This window comes from Magnolia sinica, chromosome 19 (assembly GCF_029962835.1).
Source record: "Magnolia sinica isolate HGM2019 chromosome 19, MsV1, whole genome shotgun sequence".
In the NCBI taxonomy this organism is placed as follows: Eukaryota; Viridiplantae; Streptophyta; class Magnoliopsida; order Magnoliales; family Magnoliaceae; genus Magnolia; species Magnolia sinica.
The window spans coordinates 57062946-57082257 of record NC_080591.1 but is presented as its reverse complement, the minus strand read 5'-3'; the positions used below and the strand labels follow the sequence as shown (position 1 = coordinate 57082257).

Below are 19312 nucleotides of genomic sequence, written 5' to 3'. Positions count from 1 at the left end.
GAGAGAGAGAGAGAGAGAGAGAGAGAATGGGAGTACCATCATTCTTCTGGTGGTTGATAAATAAGTATCCAAAGATAGTGATGAAAGCATGGGAAGAGAAAGGAGGAGAAGATGGTGTTGTTGACACCACTCAGCCCAATCCAAATGGAATAGAATTTGATAACTTTTATCTCGACATGAACTGCATCATCCATCCCTGCTTCCGTGGCGATTATCAGGTTCTCTCTTTCTCTCTCCTTCATTTTTCCTGATTCGTGAAAGTGGGGCCCTGGTTATGTGATCAGAACCGTCAAATGATTGATACTCCAAAGTCCATATATACTGTAGAAGAGTATATCCGGGACTTGTTTCTCTCTGTGTTGTATGCGGATTGATTGTCCAAGTCCATGTGGGTTTACATTTTGATCCATAATAATAAATAAATAGATGTGCCCACAAAATGGTTGGTGTAGTCTTTGTTATTGATTGGTCTAATGTTGAAAATCAACACCAAATTGGACTGATGATGCAGCTGATAGTCTGATTCGATAGTTTGATTTGAGTGATATCGAAGATCAATGGTCAGATCTGACTAAAATTAAAGATCAATGGTTCGATTTGACTAATATTGAATATTAACAATCCAATTGTGTTGAAATTGAAGATGAATGTTTCGATTGAGCAAATATTAAAGGTTGGTCTGATTAGACTGATATTGAAGCTGAATGGTTCAGTTGAATGACATTGAAGATCAATGGATAGAGTGGAATGCTATTAACCGTCTAATTAGGATGAAATTAAAGATGAATGGTCTGAGTGGGATGATATATATTGAAGGTCAACGTTGTGATTCAGCTTTGACATTGGTCTAATTAGACCATTTATTTTCACTATCAGGTCAGCCCAATCAAATGATCCATTATTAATTCCAGACCAATCAGATTGTTCATCTTTTAAATCGAGCTGATTTAACTGTTGATCTTTAACATTATTCTACCAAACCATTCGGATTTAACATTGGTCCAGTTAAATCGTAGATCTTCAATATTTGATTAAGCAGACCATGCATCTCCAAGTTCAACACAATCAGATTGTTCGCTTAAATATTGGTCAATTGTATTGTCGATCTTTAATTTTGGACTAATAAGGCCACTCATCTATGATATTGGTCAAATCATATTGTTGTTGATCAGTATCATTTGAATCAAACCATTTGATTTCGTCATTGTTCAATCAGGTCTTTGATTTTTAATATTGGCTCAGCCGGAATATTCATCTTCAATTTCAACCAAATCAGATAATCCATCTTCAATGAAGGTCCAACAACCTGTGGATATTCAATTTGGGTTGATTAGGCTGTTCATCTTTGATATTTGTCAAATCAAACTGTTTATTAGTATCTTTCAAATAAGACCTTTGAACTTTGGACCATTCATCTCCAATTTCACCACAATCAAACCGATTATCTCCAATTTCAAATTGTTTATTAATCGGACCATTCATCTCCAATTTCAGCACAATCATATCATGTTGTCTTCAATATCAGTTCAATTAGATGGTTGATTATTATTATTATTATTGGTAATCTAATCATCTTTGAATTGGTCAATTTAGTCTATTGACCATCATTATTGTCCAAATTGGACCATTCAGCTTCATTACTGGTCTAATTAGGCCATTGATTTTCAACATGACCTAATCGGACTAAGTGATGACAAAGATTAGACCAATCATTCATTTGACCCATCTATGATTAAGGATTAAAGGTGTGGCCCAAATGGGCGAGATACGTTCTGGGACAAATAGTCGTAACCGTCACCTAAAATGGGAGAAAGACATGGATTGTTAATAGGGAATTAATAATGTATGTGTAGTTCGAGCCATGCAAGTTTGCATATATACAATATGCAATTGTTGACAAGAGAAAATCATGTATTGAGATGCTATTTTTGGTTTCTGGTTGTGTTGTTGCAGCCATCTCCTCCTAAAACATGCGACGAGGTCTTCAATAGCATTTTTGAAGAGATAGATCGTCTCTTTCGCATAGTGAGACCAAGGACCCTATTGTACATGGCCATTGGTGAGTTGCTCCCATTCTTCTTACTCCAGCTTCATGTTGTCACTCACTTTATAGGTTGGTAAATGCATAATGTTTTCTATAAAGATTCTTGACGCAAGGAAGGACGTGATGAGGTCGATCACTGTCTTCCTCAGGGATAATTAATCCGAATCCACGAAGCTTTTCTAGATTCCTCACAGAGGTTCCTTGAATCCACGAGGGAAGAAAATAGAAATGATTTCTAAAAATTTGAAATAAATTGATCGATGATTAAAAAATAAAAATGAAATTACAATCCTTTAAATAGTGAACTCAAACCTAAGATGGAGTTTTAGACTCAAACTCCCTAAAAATGTGACTTACTATAAATAGTAAACTTACTATTTTATAGACGAGCATGATTCCTACTAGACTTCTTGGTTTTTGGCCAAAAATAGTAAGTGTCCAATTTGGCCTAACCACGTTATTCTCCTAATTTTTCTATGCCCTTTCATGTTGGGCACAACTCCTAAAACTCAAAGGATCAAAAGTTGTGATCGAACTAAAAGTAAAAACGGAAATAAAATAGACTTATGATCGTTGATCTGATGGAATCTCGCAAATCCAGCGTGGGCAACCCAGCATAGCGGGATTGGTTGGATAAAGTAGCTTCTCCCACCCTAAAATCATATATGGTATGTCGAAAAATTCATTCCAATTTGCGAGATATGACTATTATGAGGTTTTAACAGTCCTGATCACTTCCGCCTCCGATCGGGCCTTCTGTGGCCCATCTTGGCCATGAAAGTGTTTGTGACCCACTCTACATCAATTCTTGAAACAATACTGAAATGTGAGATTTTGCTTTAGAAAAATGTTTTTTTATACTAAAATTAAGGAGTTTGCTTCCATGCTGCAAATGAGAAAGAGTTGTTAGTATCATGGTTTAAATTATCATATCCGTATCAGTGACCACTGATTCTTGACACGATGTGTATTGTATCACTTATATAAAAAAAATTTTCAATTAATATTGGGTGCATCAGTTTGAAATTTTCAAAGGTAAAAAAATATAGAATTAATATTTTATATTGTATTCTTTTATATGTTTGTTTTCTCAATTAAAAATACTTCTATAGATTGATAAATGACATTAATATTTTATTTAAGGATTAAGTAAATAATATGATATGTATTTTGTTATTTTTCTAGTGATTTTTCTTTTGTACGTGATAAGTATCACATTTTTCACAACTGATACACTACGTATTGGCCATTTCGACTGGTATTTAAAACCATGGTTAGCTTTCAAGCATATATAGATGGGGGCCATGGTACTATGAGTTGGTTACCTGTGTTAGTGCACTTATTTGCACCCATGTTTATCAATTACGTGACTAGTTGTGTCTTGTGGTCGGATGAGTTCTTGACAAATGAAGACCGGCGACGTAACTGGATCAGAAGCATCAAAGCCACATTGAAGACGAAGAAATGCTTCTGCAATCATGACCTTGCAAATAGATGATCCCAACCCAAATAGGAATATCTACTTAGGTCATCTATTCTAAGCCAATCCCAAGTTCATATTTTATATCCTAGAGTCTTGGCTTTTGCATATCCCAAGTTGTTGAAAGGTTAAAAGGACAAAATCAAGAAAATCCGTCTACCTTCAGTAGGAAGAAGGTGTCACCGAATGTCACCTTCGGTATCACTGAAGATACCTTCGATGTTACTGAAGGTGCTCAAAACTGTCGAGCAAGGTTACAACATTAATTCGGTATCATCGATTGGATGATTCGGTGACACCGACTGCCACTGACGAACAATGTTTGGTGCCACCGAAATGGACATATTTTGAACAACAACTTGAGGGATTAATTTAGAACTACTGAATGATATTTCAGTACCACCGAAGCAAGTTCGGTAATATCGAAAGTGACTTCGGTAGCATTGTAAACTAGCCATTTTATAGCCGTTTTGTATCTGTTGGAAGCTTTTATCTATAAAAGTGGCTTGTAGAAACTTGCAAAATTTTAGTGGAAATAGGCACCATAGAGTCTCTAGTGTATCCCAAGCTTATCCTAGCCCATTTAGACTCTATCTATACATGTTCTCTTCATTATGATCCTTTATTTCTATGAGCATTCAAAGCTCCTATTTAATGAAGAACATGAACTTGTGCCTTCTCTAGAGTACAAAGACCAAACCAATAGGAATATCCTTGGTTCTTTGATACTCTAGAGCGTCCATAGGTTGAATCCCTTAGGAAATCTACTCATTATCCTAAATAGGAGATTCAACCAACTCGCATAACCTTGGTCACCTTTTAAGTACATCTTATGTAAGGTTTTTGATCGTGAAGCTGAGCCAACAGGTAAATCCAAGCTAAGCGATCAGGGGAGCACCGGGAAGCTGATTCAAGCTTGAGAGCGCGAAGATATAGCAACCTAAGACAAGCTATAAGAGAGAACTCAATTTGACAAGTAAGTGTCATTTTAAGAGTTCAAAAGTTTAGTCTCTTTCCTCGTGTAGGATTGACACAGGGATGAACATGATGAGGTCGATCACCGTCTTCCTCAAGAGGATAACTACTCCGAATCCACGGAGCTTCTCTGGACTCCTCACAGAGACTTCTTGAATCCATGAGGAAAGAAAGCAGAAAATAGAAATAAATTCTATTAAATTCGAAATTGATTAATTAATTCCAATAAACGAGTTCACAACCCTTTAAATAGGGATACCAAGCAATGGGAGAGAAATCAGAAGCAAACTACAACTAAAACTCCTAGCATTTACGACCTACTATAAATAGTAAACTTACTATTTATAGACAGTCGTGATGTCTACTAGTGCGCAAGGTTTTCGGCCAAAAATAGTAAGTGTCCTATTTGGCTTCACCAAACCATTCTCCTAATTATTCTAAGCTCTTTTCACGTTGGACGCAACTCCTAAAGCCCGACGGATGAAGAGTTATAATCAAACTAAAACTTACTATTTATAGTAAAAACGAAATTAAAACAAGGAAACGACTGTGGATCCAGGGGTATTTCGCAAACCCGGGTTGCGCAACCCCGGCATAGCAGGGTTGGTTGGCTAAAGTAGCTCTTTCTACCCCAAAATCATATATTTTACGCCCGATAACTCATTCCGGATTGTGAGATACACCCGATCTAAGGTCCGACGGTCCGGATCACTTCTGTCGTCGACCGGGCCTTTTCTGATCCATCTTGGCCATGAAGCTATCCGTGACCCACTCTACATCAAGGATTGAAGCTAAAAGTTTGCTATCAACAAACTCAATTAGGTTTCTAGTGTGGGACCTTGGCCGGTGGGCTTAAACGTAGGTACCTTATGTGGGACCTTGGCCGATAGGCCTAAATGGTAGGTGTCTTATGTGGGATCTTGGCCGGTGGGCCTATACGTGGGTTCTAGGTGTGGGACCTTTGCTCTTGCGGAGAGCATAAATTATCCTTAGTGTAAGACTGTAAAAATTATTGGTGAACCTACTTAAAATCATTGATAGTGAAATCCGGTGCACTTTAGGATTGAGTGTGGATGCCGGGAGTGGAGTAGGCATGTAGCCGAACCACTATAAATGCTTGTGTTTGAAATCGTTACTTGCTCATCTGTTTAATCATGCTTATATATGCTTAAATGTTTAAATTTGTATACATGATTGAATGAATGCTATGGATTGATAGGAAGCACATTCAACACACAAGTTCACAACACTAGGCTAGTCATTATATTCTGCATATCCCTTATAGCCGTGTGATTGGATCCTCTATCTGGCTTGGAAGCCATTAGAGTTATTTTGCCTAACTTGGTTAAAATTGAATGATTATTTAAGTTAGGCAATCAAGACTTTAAATAGGTAAAAATAATTGAAAAGTCCTATTCACCCCCTCTGGGATATTGCCTTATATTCACTCTTCAGTATCAACGGTGTAAACAACAATTTCAGCCTGTAAGGTTATTTTAGTAAATTTAACAATGCAACAAGGTTATTTTGGTGCCTAAGAAGAGAAATTGATGAGTTGGTTGTCGGTGATGCCACCACTCCTACGTTGCCTTTCAGAACCATTGGAAATGAGGGCCCACCACCTTGGCTTTAGGTGAATTGGCATCTCCCTGAAGATAAATGGGTCTTTTGCATGTTGGGTGAGGGACATCATTTTAAGGGAAAAGTGGTCTTTTCACCTATATCTTTGGCCAATTTCCAATCTTTATAAATGAGCAATGCAATATATGGGGGCCATTTTAAGATTTGACTAGTTTACAATCCGAATCAAGTGGTTTTTGCCTAAATAGAGCTGCAAAAAGTGTAATATGATGGTGGTGAAAACTCCAAAATAAATGATCTTATAAACAAGATTGTGTCCTAATGGTTAGGCTTACTTGGAAGGAGGAATGCCAAGTGTGCACACTTCTTTTTTTGCAGATGTTTTGGCACATGAGTCCCCATGCGGACACATGGCACCTTCAAGAGATCAGGACCGCTCATCCATAGGCCAGGGCATGAAGGGGCCATATCTCACAAAAACAGACTGATTGGATGCTCCAATCCCCGTAGTTATAAAAAGGGCAAAAATAAAATAAAATTTTGGGTGTCTATGTACCTTACTCAAATTGAGCTCTTAGGATTTTCTGGCTAAATTGACTATTGGGCATGGCTCATATTTGTTGTGGCCATTGTTTGAGTAGTTTGGCGGTCCCCATGAGTACCCATGTGGAAGAATGCATGCTAGATGTTGTGTGCAATCAGCATTCCTCCATGGGAGGTAACAAGTAAACTGCCTATGTAGTGACAAAAATTTGCAATTAAATAGGAGAGCAACAATTTGAGATGAATGTGTATTTTTAACTACCTAAATAACAAACTTGACTTCTTACTATATTAGTGGTAAATTTGCAAGTCGTGTTCATTTCTTACTAGTAAGCAAATCCTTTTCCGTAATTTCTTTATTTTTCTTCAGAACGAAGCACCTATTCTTCTCCTTTATTATCTACAAGAGATTGTTTATTTGCTTATGTAATTGCAGAGTTACTGTAATGACACTCATCATCTCATGGTCACCATTACACTTCTTTACTTCTTTCAATATCCTATTTCTATGCTTCATAATGTCTTTTCTTTTAGGAACCGCTTGCAGCTTTCATTTATTGACATCGTACATGTTATAATGGTTTACTGGCTTAAATTTACATCTAGATGGAGTAGCAACAATAGCCAAAATGAGGAAGCAAAGATGTGGGCGCTTCGCAACTGCAAAGCTAAAAGAACTTACGGTGTGTTTTTCTTGAGTTCCCCATAAAAGCTACACTCATTTGATGTTATTTTTCCTTACACAAGCCAAAAAGGAAAATGATCAAAAGGTGTTACTGATTTTATTTTTTTTTCTCTGCATGTGTTCTTAATCTTAAATTAGTTTTCTTGTTGTTTAGGAAGCTGAGGGGGATCTTCCAGAAATTCCGTGCGAGGTTTCGGATTCAAGTGTTATTACAGCAGGAACTGAATTCATGGATAGATTGTCGAAGGTGCTTAAATGCTACATTCGTTTGAGACTGAACAATGACCCGGGTTGGAAAGACATCAAGGTTTAACGATGAGTTACATTGAAAATTATTTTTTAATTACATAGATAGTATTAGGAACTGTAATGTATTTCCTTTTTCTTACTAATAACTGTTAAAGCGTCAAATTTTGAAATAATCAGGACTCTTTGTTGGTAAGAGATTGTTTGAATGAGCCCTACTAAGGGCCCATTTGGATGCACCATCAAAAGGAGCATTTGAGGCATAAAACCCCTTTTGAGACAAACCGGGGGATTTTGGTTTGTGTTTAGATGCACTTTGCAAACCCCTGTTTCATCATCTCACTCGACAGAATAGGCTCTAAAATGCCGACTTGACAAAAACCAATCCAATTGATTTCTGTCAAGTTGATGGTAAAAGCAGGCTTGAAACTCCTTTTCTGGAAACCCCTTTTTTGCGCAATTGCATCCAAATGGGTCCTAAGGTTCTTGTGGTAATGTATCTACTCTATGAGGTCTATGCAGTTCTTCCAATGGACCACGTCGTGTTTGCTCCTTCGCTTGGAACTCTGGCCATTCAGGTCATCGGGTGGGCCGTATCATGCATTTTTTTTCTTATACTTGTGGCCAGCCTGATGATCCATCTTTCCATCCCATTTACGCATGATGAATGCATTGAACGGCCTGGATGTTAAACAGTCATTGGGATGTGGTGAGAGTAGGATTTCCGAATTGGATCTTCATTGTTCGCCTTCAAATATCTCCATATGGCCATTATGTCTGATTTTTTTTTTTCTTAGGTTATATTGTCTGATGCAAATGTTCCTGGTGAGGGAGAGCATAAGATTATGTCATTCATACGGCTACAACGGAATCGTGATGGATACAATCCAAATACTCGTCACTGCGTGTATGGCTTGGTATGACTGATTTTAGTGCTACTTGAATGAGCTACAAATTTGAGGGGCGCTCTCGAGTGGTTCTGGTACCCCCATAAGCTCACAACACGATGTGTCCCCTATGCATATCAATAGTGGGCATTTTTATCTCTCAATGTGTTCCTTGTGTTGTGGCCCATCTATGTTTTGGATTGGTATGATTTATGGGCTTTGGATGTTTTTGAGATGAAGCATCTTATGGCGGGTTAGATTTTGTGAACACATCAATTTTATTTTATTATTTTATTTTTTTATTTTTAAATTTTAAAGTGGAAATAAAGAATTTTATTGAAAAGGTATGAAGGCAAAGAATAAACCATTGTTTTAAATATTGACGATATCAGCCGATATATCTCACGATATATCTTGTATCCCACCTATGCGATACAAAACGCACAAGTAGTGCCGATATATGCCACCTATTTGATCCTATGAGCATTTTCAATTTTCGATCCATTGTTTTGTTGTATATCACATTAAATTAGTGTCAAATCAATGATTCTTCATGTTTTCTATGAAAAATCATGGATTTGACAATTCGATTTTGAAATTTGGGGGAGATGGGTCAAATTGCGGAAAATTGAGAAAAATTGAAATTTCTCAATTTCTTGCAAATTAGTTGCAATCTTTGTATCCAAACACAAAATTAAACATGTGTGTAACCTGGTCTAATGATTCTTCTTTTGCGTTTGAATGTATTACTTGTGTTTCCGTACGTTTATAAATTATATGAATGGACTTTGAATATACTTGCATCAGTTCAATTGGAAAGCGCATATATTAGGACCCTATACAAAGGAAACCCCTTTTACGTGCAACTTTTTTTTTTTTTTTTGTAATGTTTTGATTTCTATGTGCGTATTGATGTCTTTTTCAACAATTCCTGAAGTTTCATTGAAAAAATTGACCAATTTCCCAATATTCCCATGTTTCCCAACAACAGTGATACATTACGCGATACAACCGATATATCCCATGCGATAACCGATATGTATCCGTATCCCAAGGGTGTGATACATTAGATGATAACGATATTTAAAACATTGGAATACACACACCCAACCAACACAAACACTGCCCCAACCACTTAAGGAGCCACTCCCTACGATACAATTTTTTTTATTATTGAAACCCTTAAAATGGAACCACTTTGTTCCTAAAACAAAGATTATTCCTTTCATCCCAAATAGACCAAAGATCAACAAGTAGGGACAATCTCCATTTCTTCTTAAGAGAAGACCCTAGGACACCTTCATGCCAAAAAGAGAACAACTGCTCAATCAAACTTGGCATAAGTTAAGAAATTTTGAAGACCTCCATAATGTGAACCCACACTTCGTTTGCAAAAGAATGAAAGATGAAAAGATGATCCATGGATTTCATGCCATTCATGTAGAGCAAGAAAATATTAGGAAGCACAATTGTTCATTTTTTTAGATTATCAGCTGTGAGGAATCTGTTCCTCCCAACAAGCCAATCGAAAGCCACAACCTTAGGGGGGCACTGTAAAACCATAAATGCCTAGTTTGAGAACAACAAACTGAAGAAGAACCCTAGAAATATGGTAAAAGAGTGACTTGACAGAGAATCAACCAGATTTATCTGTGTCAAACCAAAGTATCTAGATAACCTGGAGACGGAGAGACACCATGAAGAAACTAAACAAGGCCCATCAACACGTCCATCTCAATATCAAAAGGTTTTCTTCTATAGAAAGGAACCCAAACCCCATCAAAACCAGACCAAAAACAAAAGGAGCAATGGAGATATCTAGGTCGAGGGAAAGGGCAGCCAAGTTAGGGAACGCCGATCTCAAAGGGACCTCACCCAACCAAATATCAACCCATAACTGAATTATTGTACCTTCCCTTATGGAAAAACCAACCCCCTCAACCACTCGCCCATCCAATTGGGCGATCGCCTTCCACGTGGAAGACGGTCTATAAAGAGAGGATGGCTTGAACCCCTAGCCTAAATTAGAAACACCACAGTTGCTATCAATAATGGACCTCTAGAGGCTATCCTCATTAGATCAAACCTCCAAATCAACTTTCCTAAAAGGGCATCGTTGACGTCTTCCAGGCTTCTAATCTTTGCACCTTCTTCACAATAAGGCTTGCAACCTCCTTTTAATGAAGTAAATGGAATTTACCCTTGGCTAAAGCACCTTGCCAGATAAAATCCCCTCTTAGTTTGTCTATCTTACCTAGGACATATTTTGGGCATTTAAACAATGACATAAAATAATAAGGAGATTAGAAAGGGCAGCTTTGATTAGCGTTATCCTTCCTCCTAATGTTAGGTTTCTGCTCTTCCATGAAGAGAGTTTCCTCTCCATACACTTAATGACCTTATCCTAGAGGTGTATGTTGCGCAGCACGCCAACAACGCAGTGAGCCTAGATCCAATCTTAGGCCATACCCACAAACGATAAAAAAGAAGAAATATAAACTAGAAACAGATCAAAGCAATGCAAACAAACCACAAGACAAGATATACGTGGAAAAACCCCAAACTAGAGTAAAAAACCATGGATGCAAACTTCCATTATGAAGAACGAACAGAGATTACAAGACAATGTACTAACCTCTCCCTTAAAATTACAGAGAAAATCCCTTGCCCACACCTTAGAAATATTTCCCAATATTCACCTTAACACTAGAATAGCCCTAAGGACCCCAATTTATAGTTTTGGCAACTTCTCTTTCGCACACTTGCAAAAGGCGACCCAGAAATCCGCAGTCCACATCAGATTTGGAAACGAATCTGTGTAACTACGACCGGTCGAGCAGACTGCACGACCGGTCGAGCGGACCCCACGACCGGTCGAGCACCTCGGAACCAAAAACTAATGCTCGCTGGACTTTGAGTCGAGCCAGTCCACGACTGGTCGAGCAGGGGGCCACGACCGGTCGAGCAGGTCCCACGACCGGTCGTGCGCGGCCCTAGATGTGGCTCCACTTCTCAACAATCTCCCACTTGGAGACACATCGCCATAAACCTCGTCTTCTTCATCCGGAGTGTACCACCTCTTCGTCTTCAAGCCTGAAGACTAATCAAAGCTGAACAGAGCTTTAGCTTTTCCCGTGTGACCGCCTTGGCTAGCATATCCGAGGATTCTCACTTGTATGAATCTTCTCCAGAGCAATCGATCCATCTTTCCGTAACGAATGTATGAAGTGATATCTGATGGCAATATGCTTGGTCCTTGAATGAAAGACTGAATTCTTAGCCAAGTGTATTGCACTCTGACTGTCATTGTATAGCTTGCAATCTGCTTGCTTCTTACCCAACTCTTCCATGAAACCTTGCATCCACACCATCTCCTTGCATGCTTCTGTAGCTGCAACATATTTTGCTTCCGTCGTACTGATAGATACTATCTTCTGTAATTGAGAGACGCAACTGACTGCAACACTACTCAGAGTAAAGACATAACCTGTAGTGCTTCTTCTGCTGTCGATATCTCCACCAAATCTGAATCCACGTAGCCTTTTAGCTTGATTTCCCATCCACCAGAGCACAGCCCTACATCCTTAGTACCTACGAGGTATCTAAGAATCCACTTCACAGCTTCCCAATGTTCCTTCTCGGGGTTGTTCATGAACTTGCTAACAACTCCCACTGCTTGAGCAATGTCTGGCCTCGTGCTCACCATAGCATACATGAGACTCCTAATAGCTGACGTGTATGGGACTTTAGCCATGTAGTCTTGTTCCTCCTGTGTCTTTGCCCCTTGCTCCTTAGATAGCTTGAAGTGGTTGGCTAATGGAGTGCTAACTGGCTTAGCACCTCCCATATTGAATCGATCAAGTACCTTGGCTATGTACTCTGCCTATGACAGAACTAATTTCTTGTTTTCCCTGTCACGCTTTATCCTCAGGCCTAGGATTTGTTTTGTAGCTCCTAAATTCTTCATGGCAAATTCTCTAGACAGTTGTCTTTTGAGATCTAAGATGTCCTTCATGCTTGAACCGGCCACAAGCATATCATCAATGTACAGAAGAAGGATGATGTACGACTTATCAAACTTCTTCAAATAACAACAATGGTCTGCATGACATCTCCTAAAACCGTTTCCCGACATGAAACTGCCGAACTTCTTATACCACTGCCTCGGAGCCTGCTTATTTTATAGATGTTCACTCCCCAAGTATAGGGTTGTGATGTAGTAATAAACTCGGTAAGACCGAGGTCGAATCCACAGGACTGAACCTGTACGTTATCTAAAATCAAGTAGAAATAGAACTAGACTAAGAAGTGATATAATTTAGGAAATAATTGTTGAATAATTATCTAAGACTTTAAGGTATTCAGAGAAAGGGAACTAGGGATTCAGAGGATCCACTTGTAGAGATCAGGGAGATTTTATGCCAGGATCACAAATTATGGAAATTTACTGAAATGCCATTGATATAGGTTTCAAGAGATGAAAGGTGTATGAATTAGAATGGATTCCATCACCAAACCATGCCCAGGAGACAAAGCAAACAATGAATTAATCTAATTATCAATCAATCAACATGCCATGAAGATCAGGAAGGGTATCGTCATCCTACCATGCCCATGGGACAATGATGAACAACGGGGCTTCCCGATGTCATAAACATTAAAAGAACATAGAAACATGCTCAAAGCCATCGCACCTATTGTAATTTTAGTCACAATGGACCATAAAAACTGAAAACATTCCCTCACAATCAACCCAATATCAAATCCATTCAGGTTTAAAATAGAATTAAAGGCATAAAATTCTTCCCATCACGCTACAAGCTTCACCCCTTAGCCCTAGCTAAGAGGTTTAGCCGATCACAGGAATGGGCTAAAATAAACAAATAAACAAAAGAAAAGGAAGAAAATCAATAAAAGGAAAAGAAAAAGGAAACAAAAGAATTTCCCTGTTTTCTCCTTCAATCATCCAAGCCTGCTCCCACGATCACGTGCATCCTCCCCAGCCATAAAAACTCCAAGTCAAACTCCACGTCCTTTGCTCCCTGCCTTTTTCTCAGCCGTGCACAGCAGCAGCCGCCCCCAGTCTTCTCCGTTCTTTCTTTTTCACCAAACCGTCGCTCATTTTCTTCCTTACGTTCAAAACCAACCCCTCCAAGCCTCCTTATAGTCCTCTCGCCCCCCCAGGAGAGGGAGTTACGCACTCCTCTTTACGCAGCCAGGCGCTGCAGCAGCGTGCGCAGCAGCAGAAAACGCAAAAGGTACTTGCGTTTGAATTGAAATTTTGGACGACTGATCGTCCAAACTCGGAATCTGACTTCTTGGAGGGGGTCAGGACCACCTGATCGAGCATGCGGACGGTCCGGATCATGGATCCGACCGTCCCCTTGATCACAGAACAGCCTCAGCGTCTGGTTTTCACGGACGCAGGGCCTGCGATAAACAGAGTACGCTGACATGTTCGGTGGGCCCTGCAGAGATGTTTTTGGATCAATCAACCCCGTTCATTGTATTCAGCTCGAAATTTTAGATGAAAACGGATAGTTTTTGACAGGATTTGGTGTGGCATACTGAGCTTTTCATTCGGCCGTCCATCCCAAGTTTGAACATAGATGTTTTGTGATCGGGCACATGGGACCAAAGATTCATCATGAATGTGGTAGTATCCATCTTATGGACACAATGAGCGGTCCAGATCGTACCTTTGTATGATAGGTGAGCCCCACTACCGCAAAATAGATGGACAGCGGCGGACGCTGTTTCCATCTGTGAGTTGGAGACGATGGAGTCGGTCAGCGTTTGCTGACCGACTTTTGGATTTTTTTGTTGTACGCCTGGTGAACGTGTATAACATGTACATGCGTTACCTGTATGGGTTCCCCAGAGATGTTTGTGAGAAATCTACTCCGTCTATCCGTTTTGTCAGCTCATTTAAACGGTTGAGACCAAAACTGGAGAATATCCAGATGTCAGGTGGGCCCCACTTAAGGATTTAAGGAGCTGATCTATCCGTTGGGCCGCTTCCACAGTGATCCAATGGCTGATTTTTTATGTGTACGGTTAATTTATGGTCCCAATCCCATGTATGAAGTTTCGAGCCAATCGGATGGTGGGAACGCTGTGATCTTGCATTCTGCTTAACTTTCAGGCCATTTGAGCTTCAGTTTCTCGATTTTCGCGGACCCCTGGTGTATAATTCCGTCGCTCTTAGTCTTCTAGAGTCCGTTCCCTGCTTTAGTGTCATCAGATCGGTAAATCCATGCTTTTTAGTGTCCTTTCCCAGTCCAAGCTCATGAAGACGCCCTGCATCACAAATTCAATTAAATTAGGCTATTAAACGGTGTCATGCTTGTAAATCCATGCAATAAATGGGTCTGATATGCAATATTTGACCCTCAACATAACCCCCAACCAGCATTTTGCTAGTCCCGAGCAAAGTATGCGAAAAATAAGTTGATAATTACAGGAGAATTTCTATGAACTCGAGTGATTTTGGAAAACAATCTAGATATTCAGAATTCAACAATTCATGAATGTTGGGCCTTACTCTCTCCTAGACTCAAATACACGGTAAACTTCATTCAAAGTATTAGTCCCTTAATTAGAAATAATCCTAAACATTGAGTTCCACAGATGTAAAGTGTAATCCCAACTTTCAACATTAATATTCAATTCTTTATTTCAGGATATCGTTGGTAATCAACAAGAGAATTCATAATAACCAAAGCTTGCCTCAAAGATCATCTTTTCATTCCTTCAGTTTTTTTTTTTTTTTTTTTTTTTTTTTTTTAAAACTAAGAAGGGGAATGAAGTCCACACTTATAGGGAGCAAACCTATAGTGAAGATTCTTTGCCTAACCTTTTTCAACGGTATCTCTTCCTTTTAATTGATCTTGACGGGCAATTGTTCAAGTTGGTTCCTTCTATGCTTACTGATCACCAAATTAACCCTTCAGTTTCAAACTGAAATCTTAATGTGTAAGCGAGATGTGACATGTGAAATCATGACTCAATCAATGTTTACAACTTCTAATCATGGATTAAACTTAACTGTGAAATCTAACGAGCAACTGAATCCAAGAGCAGTAAATCACCAACATTCCATATCCTGTGATTCTAAATCAAAGATGGTTGTCAAATCACTTTGAATTCACCAGAAAGTCCAGAAAAAATTTAAAAATTTTCACAATTTTTGCTCAAGAAAATACTGATTAGGTAAACTAATCTCCCACCCCCAACCTAAAAGCTACATTGTCCTCAATGTAAAAGATATGAGTATGGAATGCGCATAGAACAACAAAAGTAAAGAAAAAGTGAAGGGAAGATAGTACCTGGATGATGAATCATGAGAGACTTTCAAAGATATCGCAGCATGGAATCCAGTCAGCACGAGAGAGAAAATAACACAAAACTAACAAAAATAAAATCCTACCTATACCACTTTCGCAGGTGCTCTCGATTGCATTTAGCGTATGCAACAAGCCTTTAAACCCCTAGGTTACCCCTAGTGGACGAGTTGTAGTCTCGTGAGGGTTTGCAGTAATGTTACCCACAAACATTGAACTAACTAATGATAAAAACGAAATGAAATGAAGAGCTGGGTTGCCTCCCAGGAGCGCTAAGTTTACCGTCTTCAGCCAGACAAATAAAGCAACTACCATAATCCTATGAAAGCGATAAACCTACCTATACCTCCATCAGACTAGGAGATCAGTCCTGGTAAACAGGATCAGTCAGAGGCATGGACATGTCCTCTGAATCAAATTTCTCGACAAATGGCTTTAAACGATGTCCATTTACTTTAAACTCCTTGCCATTGTCGGGATCTCTTATCTCAACGGCCCCATGAGGAAAAACAGTAACAACAATGTAAGGGCCGGTCCAACGAGATCGAAGCTTACCCGGAAAGAGATGTAATCGAGAATTGTACAAAAGGACCTTCTGACCAGGCGTGAATGATTTTCGCAAAATGTGTTGGTCATGAAATGCTTTCATCTTGTCCTTGTAAATTCTCGAATTATCGTACGCATCATTCCGGATTTCTTCAAGTTCATTCAATTGAAGTTTGCGTAGCGAGCCAGCGTTGTCCAGATTGAAATTAAGATTTTTGATCACCCAGTATGCTTTATGTTCCAACTCCACGGGCAAGTGACAAGCTTTCCCATAGACAAGTCTAAAGGGAGACATTCCAATAGGAGTTTTAAAGGCAGTACGGTATGCCCATAAAGCATCGATCAATCGGATTGACCAATCCTTACGATCAGGGTTAACCGTTTTCTCCAAAATGTGTTTAATCTCCCTATTAGAAATCTCAGCTTGTCCACTTGTCTGTGGATGGTATGGGGTGCTCACCTTATGAGAGATACCGTATTTCTTCATTAAGCTCTCGAATGGTCTATTACAAAAGTGTGAGCCCCCATCACTAATGATGGCTCGAGGCGTTCCGAATCGAGAAAGGATGTTTTCTTTTAGGAATTTAATGACCGTGCGATGGTCATTCTTTCGACACGGAATCGCTTCGACCCATTTAGTGACATAATCCACGGCGAGCAAAATATATAGATTTCCAAACGATTGGGGGAATGGTACCATGAAATCGATGCCCCAAAGAATCAAATGCTTCAATGATAAGGATGGGATTCAAAGGCATCATATTTCGACGGACAATGCTCCCAATTTCGACAACGCTCACAAGCTTTGCAAAACTCATGAGTGTCCCTAAACATAGTGGGCCAAGAAAAGCCACAATGCAGAATCTTGGCCGTGGTCTTTTTAGCAGAAAAGTGACCACCACAGCCTCGAGTGACAAAAGGAGATGACGCTCTGATGCTCATCTAGTACACATCTCCTTAGAATTTGGTCCGGCAATATTTAAATAAATAAGGATCATCCCAGGAAAAGTTGCGCACCTCGGTGAAAAATTTCTTCTTATCTTGCGCAGTCCAATGTGTTAGTATAGAACCTGTGATAAGAAAATTAGCAATATTAGCGAACCAAGGTGAATGGGAGACTCTAAACAATTGTTCCTCAGGGAACATGTCATTGATATGGGTTGTCTCAAGGGAATCGAGGTAGTAAGGCGAGAAAGGTGATCGGCCACTACGTTCTCTACTCCCTTTTTATCTTTAATTTCCAAATCAAATTCTTGGAGTAGAAGGATCCATCGTATCAAGCGGGGCTTAGAATCATTCTTAGAAAGAAGATACTTAAGTGCCGCATGATCTGTGTAGATAATGATCTTGGATCCGATCAAGTAGGACCTAAATTTGTCCAAGGCGAACACTACAGCTAAGAGTTCCTTTTCCGTAGTCGAGTAGTTCACTTGGGCAGGATTTAGAGTCCTACTCGCGTAATGAATGACGTAGGGCTTCTTATCTTTTCTCTGGCCTAGGACCGCCCCAAGAGCATAATCAGAAGCGTCGCACATAAGCTCAAAAGGAAGGCTCCAGTCGGGTGGCTGCATGATAGGTGCAGTGGTTAACGTGCCCTTAAGCTTGGTGAAAGCTTCCTGGCATTGCTCAGTCCACTTGTACAGAGCATCCTTTTGAAGAAGATTACATAAAGGGCGAGAGAGGAGACTAAAGTCCTTTATGAATCGCTTTTAAAATCCTGCGTGTCCTAAGAAGGATCGCACGTCTCTGATGTTCTTGGGTGGAGGTAGGTTAGAGATAAGATCGATTTTTGCCTTATCTACCTCGATTCCTTTGGACGAGATGATATGCCCAAGGACAATTCCCTTCTGAACCATGAAATGGCACTTCTCCCAATTAAGTACCAAGTTCTTTTCTTCACATCTTTTCAGCACACATTTAAGACTTTCCAAGCACTTGCTGAAAGATGGACCATAAACAGAGAAGTCGTCCATGAAGACCTCTAGATATTGCCCCACCATATCAGAAAAGATACTAAGCATACATCGCTGAAAGGTGGCAGGGGCATTACATAGTCCGAATGGCATCCTTCGATAGGCAAAGGTGCCGTAGGGACATGTAAATGTGGTCTTTTCCTGGTCTTCGGGGCTATCTCTATCTCGTTGTAGCCCGAATACCCATCAAGGAAACTGTAATAGGAATGACCAGCTAACCTTTCCAGGATCTGATCAATGAATGGTAAAGGAAAGTGGTCTTTCCTCGTGACGGTATTCAACTTCCTGTAGTCAATGCACATTCTCCAACCAGTAGTGACTCTAGTTGGTACGAGTTCATTATTAGCATTGGCTACGATGGTGATTCCGGACTTCTTAGGAACCACTTGAGTTGGACTCACCCATTGACTGTCAGATATAGGGTATATAATACCCACATCCAATAGTTTAAGAACCTCGGCCTTAACCACTTCCTTCATGTTTGGATTTAGTCTACGTTGTGGTTGCCGAGCGGTTTTTGCATTATCCTCAAGATATATGTGATGAGTACAAATCGAGGGATCGATTCCTTTGAGGTCCGCTATCGTCCATCCCAGGGCTCCTTTATGCTCAATGAGAGTAGATATAAGCATACTCTCCTGTTCTTTCTCCAGGTGGGCAGAGATCACCACCGGGTATGTCTCATCTTGACCCAAATATGCATATTTCAAATCAGAGGGCAAAGGTTTGAGGTCAAGCTTCGGCGGCTTGAGGTTAGACGGTAGAGGCACTACATCAGTTTGTGGTAATTCTTCAAATTGTGGCCTCCATCGGTTAACTTCAAGTACCGGTGCAGTATCAAGCAAGGCGCACGTCTCCCTAATCATGTCATCATCAAAATCATGGGAGTGGGCCATGCACGTCTCTAGATGGTCGGAGGATAAGGTTAGAGGTGTCGTATCTTCCACGAAAGAGTCAATCATGTTAATGTCGTGGAAATCGTCATCATCCTCTGAGTTGCTCCCGTTAT

At 39.8% G+C, this 19312-nt stretch overlaps 1 protein-coding gene across 3 annotated transcripts in view; it reads left to right on the top strand.

Moving 5' to 3' along the window:
* Positions 1-19312, top strand: part of LOC131234836 (5'-3' exoribonuclease 3-like) — a 51083-nt gene continuing 31771 nt past the window's right edge. For all 3 annotated transcript variants that reach the window (XR_009165797.1, XM_058231815.1, XM_058231816.1), the window contains exons 1-5: positions 1-218; positions 1954-2059; positions 7230-7306; positions 7463-7615; positions 8352-8471. Coding sequence is in view for 2 of the 3 variants with exons in the window: in XM_058231815.1 (XP_058087798.1) it covers positions 27-218; positions 1954-2059; positions 7230-7306; positions 7463-7615; positions 8352-8471 (648 nt within the window). In the remaining variant the exon portion in view is untranslated. The remainder of the gene's footprint in view (positions 219-1953; positions 2060-7229; positions 7307-7462; positions 7616-8351; positions 8472-19312) is intronic.